This window comes from Stylophora pistillata, chromosome 5 (genome assembly GCF_964205215.1).
Source record: "Stylophora pistillata chromosome 5, jaStyPist1.2, whole genome shotgun sequence".
NCBI classification, from domain to species: Eukaryota; Metazoa; Cnidaria; class Anthozoa; order Scleractinia; family Pocilloporidae; genus Stylophora; species Stylophora pistillata.
The window spans coordinates 12,325,435-12,339,694 of NC_142523.1; the positions used below are offsets into that span (position 1 = coordinate 12,325,435).

Consider the following 14,260-nt stretch of genomic DNA (forward strand, 5'->3'; position numbering starts at 1 on the left):
CCCAAGTAAAAAAAATTGCCACCCATTAGAAGTGGTTGCTGGGAAAGGGTCGACTGTCATGTGAAGGCAAAATAGAATAATAATGCCGTTTATAAGTTTACAATTAATTCAACTACCGCGATATGATACTGTTTACGGAAAGGGCTCTCAGTTAAGTTCTATTCAATAGAATAAATTCGTTGTATTAAATCTGAAATTATTTCGTCGCGTATCGGGAGAAACTACGATGTCGCGAATTTAGAGTGTTTTCAACACTTATATTCTTGGGTGTTAATTGAAGTTGAAGTCCGTTTATTGCAGATACGCTTCACACAATTGTTTTCGAATAAACTCTACATGAAATTCATCATATATGGAGGGAAACTGAGGTTTATTAGAAAAAAAAAACACCCAAAACCGAAAAAAATCCCGTCTATGGTCTATCGTCTGTTACCTATCGCCTATCGTCTAGATTTTAGTACATGCCCGTCATAACCGATTTATTTCCGCAGTATTCAGGAATCAAAACCCTTATCGGTCCGATACAGGGGTGACGAGTGGAGCATACAGAAGTCTCGTGGCCATTCGCAAAAACCAAACGAATGTCACAATGCCTCCCTCTATATGCAACAGTTCAGATAAGTTTTTTTTAGACATTGAGACTATAAAAGAGTGGTGAAGAGGCCGAGAAATATCATCGGTTTTCTGTTAGACTCTTGATACGATGCTGACAGCTGTTATCTTTTCCTTTTTTTGTTTTACTAACAATGCCGTTTGCCCTAATGGGAGTAACTTCATATCCATCAGCGTCAATATTCGTCCAATTTTGGAGCGTATTATTCATATTAACTTAGACGGCTTTGTTTGAATATTTAAAGACAAAGGAAAAGCTGTTAAATTCATACCTTTAACCTAACCTCGTTCCCATGCACTTTTCCTCTTACTTGCCATGAGACCGAGGTTGCCTTCAGTCGAGCAGGAAACCTCTTCGCGCGACTGAAATCGTTTCGATGTCAAAAAAGGTGCGCCAGTTATGGGGAAAGAGATAAGTTGATGACACGATTCGTAACACAACTGAGGCTTTAATTGAATCGGTGAAACGAATACAGAACGAGCGGGCTTACAGACCCAAGTAGAACCGCGCGAGGCCCGAGGCGACGCATGTCTATAACTAATGTACCGCTGTCCGGCACTAGCGGTGAATGTACAATGTTAGATATATGTTGTATTTCCAGTGGAAAAAGTTAGGAAAAATTATATACAGCCAGTTCCAAAAAATAGACCTAATTTAAGATTGAAGAACGTGCGCAATGCTAGTCAGGGATGTCACGGATAGAAAATTTGTAAAGGAGGCTCCAAATCTGTTGACGTTCCCTTGGAAAGAACAGAAACTGATATATCTAGCCATCAGAAATCAATCTCTGATTCAGCGTTTTTGTTTTACTTCAGATACTTCAACAATTGCTAACTATGATGTTAAAAGATGTTACGAGGTCGACGTCACATTTCACTATCAAATACGAGGAGGTCTTACAAGTGACACCATAACAAGTACCAGAAGGACGTTTTCAACCACTTTCTGCGCAATTTCCACCATTCTCTCAAATTTCTTTAAGTGCAAAGTAGTTACAGCCACCAGAAAAGATATAATTAACTCTCTCCCAGGAGTGTCAAGTGTTTATTTTAGAATACCATTGATATTTACAGCGTCTACAAGTGTACCAGACGATGACATTTCCCAAAAGCTCACAAACTGTATCAGCACTCTATCTACCTACAAGCAATTTTTGGACTCAAAAACGCCAAAAATGGTTCAAGGAGGTATAAATCACTCCGCGTACAATTTATCCACGATATCAAATATGACATCATGTTGTGGGGATAGACCACCGCCCTGCTGTGCTGCGGGCTCAATACAGGTTAACAGCACCAAATGTGGTAAGTTGCCTACAACATTTAACCAACACAAGGGAAAAGAAGTAGGGAATAGAAGTTTCTTTAAGTGCAGGTATTCGGTTGCATTACCATTGTGTTTTGAGCCCTATCGAAAAAACTATGCGCTTTTTAAACACCGCTACTTTATACTACTTGGTGAGGTTGTTTAGTCTCTTCGTCGTTTCGATGTTTCTACACATGCGCAAACGATTGACCTCTGCAATCTTCTAACCTAGGCTCTGTTTGGAATTGAATCCCTGATCCTCCCACGGAGAGTATTACAAAGCCTTAAGAGGGGATCAGGTAAATTTTATCATGACACGACCAAAATCCTCCGATCACCCTTACCCCCCTCCCACCCACACCCCAGTGATAAGTAATCACCAGTCCTTAAGCCGAGTTCTTTGTGCTTTCTTCAGCTTGTTAGCCAGGCTTCCGTTTAAATCATGGCAGTTTAAGTCAGCGTTGTCCTTCAGACACCTATCAGGACGAACAAGGTCAAAGTTCATGCAAGAAGTGTCCAGGAGGTAAACAAACATTTGGAAAAACAGGAATGACTAGTAATTCCAGCTGTTCAGGTGAACCCTAAAAATTAGGAAATGTGTCGGTAAGATGGAATAGAAAGGGCGCACATGAGTTTTGATATACCAGGGCGGAGAGAGCTTCCCAGCCTACCTCCGTCCTGCATATACCCTTCCAATGCCTGTTTCAATTTGTCATTTCTCTTGCTAAGCACCAAGTCCACTGTATTTTGTGTTTACCTTGCAGACCCTCCATTGATTGATAACTACGACGTGAAACGGTGCTTTGAGGTAGACGCCATATTCCATTACCAAATCCCAGGAGGACTTACAACTAACACCACCAGGAATATCACAGAGTAGTTTTACAGTTCTTTTCTGATTTTTTACAATCTTTACCTAACTCTTCAACAATGCAATGAGGTGAATGTCACAGTCGGAAATATAACACCATCTCCGCCAGGAGTTAGCCATGTTTACTTCAGAGTACTTATACAGCATCAAATAACGTAGCTGATGATCAAGTGGCTTTGAATGTTACCACCTGTATAAACGCTGCAAATTTCACCTTGAAGGAATATATCGACCGATAAAAAACGTCTTTCTTTCTAGGTAATACTCGTTGTGATGGCTGGAAGTGAAATCATCGCGTAACACGCTGCTAAATAAACTGGTCAATCCAGTTTTGTTCCCTTAGAGACCGGTCATTACTTATCATCCAGGGAGGGGGGAGGGGGTCCGAAAATAAAGAGTTTGGTTGTGCCACAATTGAATTTTCCCGAGCGTCCAGCTCGTCATAAGGCTCTGTAGTATCTAATCATCCCCTCTCATTGGCAGTCAAATTTCTACAGTTCCTCCTTTTAAACTCTGTTAAAGACGACTTACCCCCGTCAGTTCCTCCTGAACACCATGTGACTCCCCCCGCAAAAGAACAGTCCTTAGTCCCCCCCGAGCTGATTAATAAAGAACAAGAACATTTGTTGCAGGCTGCAGTTGGTCATTTTGAACTAAAGTCTACGTTTTTTTGTTGTTTCAGATGCTTCACTGACTGGCAACTATGATGTTAAGAGAGGTTATGAGGTGGACGTCACATTTCACTATCAAATCCAGGGAGGTCTTACAAATGGCACCATAAGTAGCACCAAGAGTACGTTTTCACTTCTTTTCAGCCGAGTGTCTGGGATTATGTCATCTCTCTCCGAGTGCAGAGGTGTAGCAGTCTCTCGGAAGGACATACTGAACTCTCCTCCTGGAGTGGAAAGCGTTTATTTTAAAATACCACTGATGTTTACAGCATCTTCAAGTGTACCAGACGATGAAGTTTCCCAAAAGCTTACAAACTGTATCAATACTCTATCTAACTACAAGCAATTTTTAGACGGAAATGCTCCAAATATAAAGGAAGGAAGTGTGACTCACTCCAAATACAATCTGTCCACGATATCAAATAAGACATCATGTTGTGGTGGGGATATACCACCGCCCTGCTGTGGCGTGGGCTCAATACAGATTAACAGCACCAAATGTGGTAAGTTGTCAGCGACCTCTGTTCGACACATCGGTCAATCGTGAGGCATGTGCAAATGAATTGGCCTGCGGCGCGTTGAGTTCCCGCGCAAAATTTCAAAAGAAAATGCAAAGAAACCACTTCTACGCAGAATTCACAGAATTGAATTGAAATGTTCCTAGGCTTGATTACCATCCGCTGTCTAGAAATGAGCCCGGATTCCCCCTGCCCCCCTCCCCTTCCTCACCGAAGAGGCCCTCCCGGGGGAATCGACGACGAGACTCGAGAAAACGACGGAAGGCGAGCCTACCTTCAACCGACAGCTTTAGAAATATCAAACAAACCTATACGTATTGGGGTTTTTTTTTTTTAAGTTTTTCGTGATAAATATCTTCAATCTTCCGGCTCCTGACAACGCAGCGGTGAAATGTCTGCACTTGGTGGCACCCCATGCGCACAAGTTGTAGCGTGGTACGAATTTGTGATTGATTGAGCTCATTTTAAATCTAAGCCGAGATTTTTTGTTTCGTTTTGTTCCGTTTTGATGTTTTCTTTCTTTCTTTCTTTCTTTCTTTGTTTAGGATGCCTGCCTGGTTTTAAATTCGTTCCCGGTAGTTTATGTCTCCGTTGTCCGTCTGACACTTATCAGAACAAGCAAGGTCAAAGGTCATGCAAAAAGTGTCCAGCAAGGAAACAGACATTTGGAAAAACAGGAATGGCAAGTGAATTCGATTGCTCAGGTATGACATTGAGCACAATGGTGAAATGGATTTGAGTGAAAGAAAAGGAAATTTCAATATTTAGGGCTCATTCTCTAGTTTTCTTTTTTATTAGTTTTTGATTGAATCAACGTCAGCTTTATTTTATTGACTTAATTTCTCTATAACAGACTCAAATCCATTGCAGCTTAGTGACCAAGTCATTTACCTACCCCATGACATCAAGTCTGAAACTCTTGTCACGAATGTTACTGTCACGGGGCGCTTGGAGTCTTTGGTTCGACCGTTATTGTTTTACATGGAGGATGTCACGCAGCCACAATTGTCACGCAGGGAGTCAAAGCGGAAACGGCGTGACATTGACGACTTTTGTGAAGGTGCTGGTACCGTTGAGCCTTTGAATTATTTCTGTGTTCACCGTCTGACTGGGGGAATAGAAGTCACGGACGAGTTTGAGTTTGAAAATGGTGACGAATTTGAAGTAAAAATTCGAGTTACGGACAGCGATCAGTGGGGAAAAACTGAAAACACAGCCGTTATCAAACTTATATCTGGCGACCCGTGTAGGAATCTCATTCGTAAACACCCGAGCTGTTCTGGTGATATAGGTAAGTCACGTGTTATTCTTGTTTCAGACTTGTCCCAAGCCGCTTGTGAGACCTCTTTACGCTTCAGCCTTTTCACAGGTATCAGACTTCGTCTCAATTAAAACGAAGCAAAGTATTCTCTTACACAAAATAATTGGTTTTGTGTCGTTTTTACTTCTTCACACTATCACGTTGTCATTTTGTTTGAAGCGTCCGAGAATACTGATGGAAATAACAGAGTGACGCTTTTTACGTCAGCGTTTTGCTAAAGCCACTTTTTTTTCCTACAGGTGATAACAGAAATTGGGCGTTTTCAAGAAAAAATAAATATATTATAAGACGTTTTGTTGTGCAGTGTCGCTGAGCATTTTTTACGAGTTGTGCCGTATTTTGACGATAGATAGATAGATTGATAGATCTATCTATCAATCTATCTATCAATCTAGAAAGGAGAAACTTTATTAACGTGTCAAAGAACCTTCTAGTTTGGGAGATATCCCATACTAATGTGAGGACACAAATAAAATGGATAAACATTATTTAAAAAGAATATTACCTACTTCAGAATAAGATTAAGTCATATCGCGCATGAAAAAAAAAATTAGATGAATTAAGAATTACATAGAGCACAGCCCCTCAGTGTAGCCATCATCTAATAGAGAGCTGAGGTCACGCTTACGTATGCGGTTTTTGAAACTAGCTAATGTTGTGGCTGATCTGTCATAAGTTGTCAGTTTACTCCATAATTTAGGTCCTAAATAGCGTAGTGAATGCCGTAAGTTATTGTGTTGTATCTAGGAATAGAAAAGTCGGCCTGTCTTAATTTATAGGAAGAGTTGTGTTTTTGAAATACGTTACAAATATTCAAAGGGCTAAGCTTGTGCTTAACTTTGTACATTAAGATGCATATATCCTGTAAGCGTCTGTTTAATAGCGAAGATAAATTAGCTTTCTGCAGCAAACGTTCATAGGTGGAGTGTTTATCTTTGAATACAGCCCTTAGGCCTCTTTCTTGAGCTCTCTCCAATCTGCGACTATCTCTAGATTTACAAAAATGCCATGTAAGATGGCATTAGGTTAGACATGGTAAAATGGCTGCCTTAAAAAGTTGTAATTTTGCATTTGTTGGAATCAAGTTGCGGAGTCTCATAAGCACACCAATCCTTTGACTGGCTTTGTTACAGATAGTATTTATGTGATTATTGAAATTCAAATTTGAGTCAATTGTGACTCCGAGAAGTTGGAGAGTAGCGGTCGTGTTGATTTTCTCTTTGTTTACTAAGATAGCGCATTCTTCGATGTTATTTTCAGTTATTGTTGCTACCAATAATTAAGGCTTGGTATTTTTTTAAGGTTACCAACTAATAGATCAGATTCGTACCAGTTGGTTGCTTTTTCCGTACTGTCTCTAAGTTTGGATGTAGTAGTGGGTAGGTCATGACCTGTATGGTAAAACTGATGGTCGTCCGCATACATTGATATATCTCTAACATGATAAGATAGATCGTTTTGGAATATATTCCACAACAGAGGACCCAATGCGGATCCTTGAGGACAGCCTCGACTGACTAATCTGTTAGAGCTGATATTGCTTCCTAACTTTCAAAATAAAAATAACGGGTAAAAATACTCAGCGATATTACACAACAAAACGTCTAATAAGTTATTTATTATCCAACACGCCAAATTGTTATTTCAGTGCGGGCGAATTTCGCGAACATTTATTTACGGGAGTGCGTAACAGAGGTATGCGAGGTGGAACGGTGCGCTATAGAACGGAACTGGCGCGTTGTCGTGTTGCTGTTTCTATTTTCTTCAATATATGAAGAAATTTCTTGGTTGTCTAACTATTTTCTTCGTTCGATTCATCTAATAAACTTGAATCGATGTTTGCCAGCCATTCCGACCCTTCGCCGTCGGAAATATGATTTAAAATGTCTGCCATTTTTTCCTAACTTCACTCCAATTCTTCGCGTTTAAGGCGTTTCAGCGTGGATTATTATAGAAACAAAACTCTTGAAAACACTCATGGAAGTGACAGCATTTAGCGCTTTTCAAGAGCTTCTGTTTTTAAATGCCTACAATAGAAAAGAGGTACTTTCAATGCGATACGTTTTCAAAAGTCTATGCTTTTGAAACTATCCTCAAGAGTCTTCACTTCTTTCTTGGTGTGGACGCGGCCAGCTCGCCGCGTTTACCTTGAGTGAGAACTATTCAACTGTATTGCAGAGTGCTAACTTACTCAAAACTCACACCTTGTTTTGATTCGAAAAACGAGATGTGTCTAATGCATGCATTTCGGGTTTACGGCTGCAGTCAGAAATCCGAAATATGTGTAATGTCCACAATTGACAGCTCTTGTTAAGAGATCTGAATCGTTTAGGGAATTGTTGAACAACTTAGATTTTGAGTTTCGAAAATCTAAATTGACCACTAATAAAGATGTTCATACTCAATCAGCTTAACCGTTGGCTGCTTGAGATTCACTTTTGAAATCTGAAATGTGTGTGTCACATATTACGATGCTTACTTCTGAAATTTTTATTCCAGAAAATTCAGATGACAAGTTTTCTCAGATTTCCTTATAGCATCTTTTGAGCTTAAAAGAATAGTGTTTACAGCAAAATGGCGAAAGGTGAAACATTTCCTGTCCGCTCTCAGCCAGTTATCAGCCGGTGAGCGCAGAAGCGTTTCATTTGTAGAAGTAGTAGTAGAAGTAGACATCTATATTTATACTGGATAGCCCCTTTAGTGTAGTAAACACTGGTATCAACGGGGGTCCTGTTACCCACACATCCCACCCCAGGGGAGGACATCCACCACACAGTAATCTCGTGCGTGGGAAATTAACGTCTCCTACCCCTAACCCTGCAGGAGACGGGACCTCCATGTATTCGTCCCTATCCGAAAAGACTAGAATATCTAATCATTTCTTGATGTTATAGAAAGGTAGCATATTCTTCTCAATTATTTTAAGACCCTGAGTGTTGGTCCGGCCGGGGCTCGAACCCTCGACCTCCCGCACAACAGTCCAGCGCTCTATCCATTGAGCTAACCAGGAGGCGTCGCTTCTCTCCACAGGTTTGCCGTTTACAGGTACAATTTTTGCAGTATATCGTCCGTTGTTGGACTGTCGGTCGGTTGTCAAACTCTGTGCAAAAAAAAATTTAGTGCCTTACTTACCGCTCTTACAGTTTATATCTTAGTAGGTTCCAGGCTGCAACAACTATTATAACATAACCAAAGTAAAGCGCGCGCTCTGATTGGTCAATTTAGCGTCCCCCATTTGCCCATGGGTGTACGCAGCTGACGTGAGCAAATGCAAAGACTTTTTCCGCGCGCGCTTATTAATTTCTGGTCACGTAGGATTTGTTACATAAAAGGGAACTCTTTAGCTATAATGTATCAATGTTATGTTATAAAACAAATGGTAAACACCACAGCGTACACTATTGAGTCATGGATGCACTTGGGAGGTTTGCTAAGCACTCAAGAAGCTAGAGTCGCTCTCGGCTATCGCCTCGAGCGACTCTTACGCTTCTTTCGTGCTTAGCAACCTCCCGCGTGCATCCATAACTCAATAGTGTACGCTGTGGTGTTTACCATTTGTTAATTGTTCCTGGATTTTACTGTTGGTAAGTATGTCGACATCGAAAATGGCGCACATATCAGTGATCGCATACTGGCCTGCTGATTTAATTATGCTCATTCTCCAATATATATGTTTATCGACTCTCCGGTGTGTACTTGTATGAAGAAGAAAATAAGTGCACGAGTTGTTATGCACTAGTAAGCTTCTTTTAATGTTAGTAAAATTGAATCTGCCTGCAGTTATGTTCCACTGCATGACATTCACGCTTCAGATCAGCATTCACCTGGACATAAAGCATAAGTAAAATTTAAAGAGCGGAAAAGATATGCGAGAGTTGCAGAAGGTATGAAGCCTTCTTGAGAGGAAAAGTGTTTATAACATAACCAAAGTAAAGCGCGCGCTCTGATTGGTCAATTCAGCGTCCACCATTTGCCCATGGGTGTATGCTGCTGACGTGAGCAAATGCAAAGACTATTTTTCCGCGCGCGCTTGTTTATTCTGGTCACGTAAGATTTGTTAAATCAAAGGAACTCTTTTGCTACAATCTATCAATGTTATGTTATAAAACAAATGGTAAACACCACAGTGTACACTATTGAGTTATGGATGCACTTGGGAGGCTTGCTGGGCACTCAAGAAGCTCGACTCGCTCTCGGCTATCGCCTCGCGCGACTCTGGCGCTTCTTTCGTGCTTAGCAACCTCCCGCGTGCATCCATAACTCAATAGTTTACGCTGTGGTGTTTACCATTTGTTAATTAGTAAGCGATTTGTATCATTCCGAAGTATTTTACTTATTGATTTGGGGAGTTTAAGTTCGACGTCCAGGAAAACGTCGATTTAAAATGAAGTTTTTCTTGTCCAAAGAGTTTTTTGTGTAGCTCGAATACATGCTTACCTATACCGCAAAATGGCCAGATTTCCCCTTTCGCATAACGTTGAGTTCAAAGTAGTTGGACTTCAGTTTTCAAAAATTGGATGGGTAATTTCACGTTGTTGTTTTGCATAACACGGCTTGGAAATGTAGTCTTAACATGCACGAGCAGAGCTATTGTTCTGCTCATTAACAGATCTTTCTGTTTGGCTTCGTCCTCGCAGCGGTCGCTCTCGCGGATTTGTTCTACTCTGTTATCATGTTTCTTCAACAGGAGAAAAGAGAAATCTTGACAAGTTTCTTCACTCTATTTACTATAGTAAGCGAAACAACTGATTTCAAACATGACTCCATCGACACAATGTCCAAAAAGGTCCTTTATTAGCTCAGGCGGGTATGATTTTAGAAAATTATCTCTAGTTTAAATTTCATTTTGAAGATTTGAGGATAGAAAACCATTTATAACGACAGTTGGCGATAGGGAATCAGGGGATGGAGGGTGGGGAAAGTATCAATGCCGCCCTTATGTCCACACTGCAAGCTAATAAATCCCAAAAATAAAATATACACTTATCATGTTAGTGCATCGGTATCGATTGTGTAGGATAAAGGAGGCATGTACGATAATTTATCAAAAGCTTCCTCTACAAAGTCGTTCTAAATGGACAACATTAGACATCCTCGAACTCCTACCGTATTGTAAAAAAGCAATTTTCATCACTGTGTGTCGAAAGTAATCTGTGATTGGCCCAAAAACCTAGCGCCACACTCTCTCGGCCAATGAGATGCAAAACTTAAAATTAATCACGACTTGGTCGCCCACGTTTTCCAGCGCTTAGGCGATTATGATTGGCTCAGAAATCTAGTGCCACACTCTCGGCCAATCAGATGCAGAACTTAAAACCAATCATGACTTGGTCGCCCGCGTTTTCCCGCGCGGTTTGGTTGTTTTAACTTTGAATTCTCGTTGGCTTTTAAAGCACTGTCCTTTCCCTAATTGGCTGTTATAACATTGGTTTTGGTTTTACAATACTGAATTGAAAAGTATCCTATCACGCTTTAACTAACTTGTTGTCGTGTTCCAACATCACAATTCTCCACTTTTACATCCCTTGGGCGGTAAATTCCGAGTTCTTTACAAGTGACATAGAACATCAATAAAAAACCACCTTAACAATACGTTAGGAAATATTCTATAAAAAATACTGCTGACATTTTTTAGTTATCCGTGGTTAAAATCTTACCACTTGGGCTCAGTAAGTTCCTAACCTCTTAGTTTTAACTTATGATAATTACAACCACTAAAGAAAACCTAAATATCCATTTTTTCCTTAATATTTACAGAAGCTAATGATCACTAATCAATTTTAGTCGTTTTAAAAAACTTCTCTACCTTTCACATTTGTCCTACCTGAGAAAATACATTTACCAATTCTTATACGATACAAAACGTTTAATTTAACACTCATCATTCCTTCTTTGAACCCTTTATGCCCTGACATCAGTAAGCATATTCTCCATACTGCTCTCTAGACATTTCCTAAGCTGCTTACAAGGAGAATTTGTTTAACAATCAAGAGCTTCTTGAATTGGTGATTGTTTCCATAATTCTCACGACATTCATGTGTGATTCAGGGTGATATTGTAAGGAGATATTAGACGTTGGTCACTCTTAAGGGTTAAGTAAAGTTCCCAATAGTAAAAACCTAACGACCTCTATGTAAATCATTTATGATCCCTAAGTAAAATACAACGAGATGCACAACATATCGAGATCCAAAAAACATACTGTGACGCTCTTCGCTGGCGAAAACATTTATATCTACTCTTGCGTAGTCTTCTCAGCTGAAGCCTTGGTTTGTGCCCAGAGAATACGACTGAAAAGCGCAAAAATTCAAATTAAGACATGATCTTACTTCGTTTAAAAACTCAGTTTAATGTGTAACTGGTTTTCTTTGCTGTTCCTCGTCTCCAGTCCACGTTCAGGCGAAGAGATAGGAGTCATTTCCCAAACAGGGGATTCTTATCTAGCTAGGAATGAACCAGAACCTTAAAAATCCGTTTCCTAAAATGTTAAAGGGTTGCTAGAGTCTTAGGATTTTAAATTTCCCCGACTTTTCCCTGACTTTTCTTTTTTCTATTGGTAAACTTTCCCTCACCAACTAAACAGTCGCACAGATACATCTTGATAATCAACTTTTCTAAACAATGTACATGAGCAACATCAACATCACAAAAAAGAAACGTTCTAAAGAGGGCCAAGACAAGATGAACGATATTACTTGAAATTTCACTTTTCCCTGACTTTTTTCAAAGATCTAACTTCTCCCTGCATCAGAGTGAAATTCTCTGACTTTCCCTCGATCTTCAAGAATTTTATTTTCCCTGTTTTTTTCCTGATTTGTGAATCAACAGCATTCCCTCAATTGCCTTTCTGTGTTGTGTTATTTTTCGAATGTCACGCAATCAACAAACTCACTTTAGCTGTGCCTGACGTAACTTCATGGAAGCACTTGTCACACACTCTTACAGGCTTCTTACTAGACGTCAGTGGAGCACTTTTCGTTGTACAATCACCACAATAAATCAAACTTTGAAGGAGAGAAAGTAAGAATTACAGGTTTGTTAGTTTTTGTTTTCTTTGTTTTTTTTTTTTTTAAGGGTTTAATCTAAGCAAAGTAAGCAGCCAGTATCGAAACTGTGAAAGTTTGAGATCCACTGAAAATACGAAAAATGTATAAAACTTACCCGCAATTTCTACAGTGGTGCTGCAAAGAAAACAATATATCATAAAAATCGTGAAAGAGAAATAAAAAATGAAATAAGAAAAACATGGACAAGAGCTACATTCAGGTCAAGAGGGATGAGAGAGCGCAAACTTTACTTTTTTCCTTTTTTTTCCCTTAACACCCTAACATCAGTATTAATATTCTCCATACTGTTCTCTATGTATTTCCTTTGTTACTGAAAAGGAGAATTCGTTTAACAATCAAAGCTTCTTAAGTTGGCGATCATTTCCTTTATTCTCATGATCTTAAACACGAAGGCGCGCTATATAAGGAAGTCTTCCCTGGGAAGACCCAGGCTCATTTGTCACTCACCGTTGACGTGTGCGGGTCAAATTTAAATGCTGGTAGACGAACAAAAGGAGCTAATGAGATATCTATTGTTTACTTCCACCAGCATGGCGGCATGAGGTAACGTGCGAACAACCTACTTCGATCTCAAATTTACCGCCACAAATAAAGACAGTTTCCATTGGAGAAAGGAAATACAAATCTCAAAAATTCTTGTATTGTGATGAAGACATAAAACAATTTTGAGGAATGCGCCCGCTGTTCGCTGCTTTGGAGTAGCTGTAGCTCAAACTGACTTGACTCTAAGAGTTCTACATCACACAACGGTTGAATGACAAATGGTCCAGTGGGACCTAAGGCTCCTTTTATAGCGCGCCTTGGTGTTTAAATGAATGATTCAGTAGTATTACTGTCAGAAGAAATTAGATGCTGGTCATTCTTGAGGTTGAAAGAGTTAAGCACCGTTCACGTTCACCGACTTTTAACATTTTTATGCTTCGTTACCAAATATGGCAATTTCATGATTTCATGTAGATTAAAAAAAAAAAGAAGACTACCCCCCCCCCCCCTCCAAGGCTCGACACTAACGGTAGCCAACTAGCCACAGACTAGTAGAAATTCAGTTTTGGCTAGTGGTTTTCAATTTCCACCAGCCATTTTGGCTGTAACATCTAAGCTGCCACTAGTCACTTGGCTTGTAAGTTGAAAAGTTAGTGTCGAGCCCTGGCTAGTTAATGTTTGCCTCCCTAGTGTAAGTGCAGTGGCGATTTCGAGTCGAAGAAGAAAGACATTCTTAATAAACCGCGAAACATGTCAAACACTTCAAAGGAACTGAAGGGGGCACAGGACAACCAACCTTTCTAATTTTCAAAGAGAATTGTCTGTCACAGCCATTACAGACCGTAACATCACTATCACTTTCCCATCGTCTCGCGTTCTTTTGATTAGTTGTTATCTGTGGACATCAGTAAGTAAGTATTAATAATTCATTTGACTTCATTAAGTTCAGGCAAAGATTTTCTGTCATTTGACTAAATATCTTTGTGACCAATCACAAAAGCAGAAATAATTTGTCAACCAATCATTGATGAGCAAAACCACTCTTACTGCCGACTTGGTCACAGCCTGCAGAGTAGGTTTAATTTTGGCGAGCAAGTGCCCAGTAATTTTTCGGTGAAAATTATAGATGCAATCTTTGATCTGCACCAAGGATGCGAGCACCTTTCCCCACCCCCTCCCCCCACCGTCCACTCCTACTCTAAATCAAACGTGGCCAGACAAACGATCGTATTCAAATGTGTTACACTCTAAGACCCCGTACCTGTAAAGACTGATTCTCTTGTGTTAATTCCATCATGGCTGCCTGTGCATTTTCAACTTTTTTGTTCAGCTCTCCAATTTCCTTTTTAAGTTTTTCTATCGTTTCATCACTAGCCACACATCTGGAAAAAAAAAAAAAAAAGCCGATGAG

General features: G+C 40.0%; 1 protein-coding gene and 1 pseudogene across 2 annotated transcripts in view; one reads left to right on the top strand and one right to left on the bottom strand.

The window, feature by feature from the left end:
- The first annotated feature begins 64 nt into the window (after window positions 1–64).
- LOC148730334 (uncharacterized) lies at window positions 65–5,492 on the top strand (annotated as a pseudogene). The gene is made up of 7 exons (XR_016001961.1): window positions 65–1,917; window positions 2,334–2,492; window positions 2,683–2,992; window positions 3,312–3,324; window positions 3,472–3,963; window positions 4,524–4,682; window positions 4,832–5,492. The product of XR_016001961.1 is annotated as an uncharacterized LOC148730334 (transcript).
- Window positions 5,493–10,074: 4,582 nt separating this feature from the next.
- LOC111339421 (uncharacterized) overlaps window positions 10,075–14,260 on the bottom strand; it is a 30,979-nt gene continuing 26,793 nt past the window's right edge. Inside the window, exons 41-45 of the mRNA XM_088759313.1 lie at window positions 14,111–14,231; window positions 13,646–13,744; window positions 12,461–12,480; window positions 12,192–12,303; window positions 10,075–11,589 (exon numbers count right to left, since the gene is read on the bottom strand). Coding sequence (XP_088615439.1) covers window positions 11,554–11,589; window positions 12,192–12,303; window positions 12,461–12,480; window positions 13,646–13,744; window positions 14,111–14,231 — 388 coding nt within the window. The 3' untranslated portion in view covers window positions 10,075–11,553. The remainder of the gene's footprint in view (window positions 11,590–12,191; window positions 12,304–12,460; window positions 12,481–13,645; window positions 13,745–14,110; window positions 14,232–14,260) is intronic.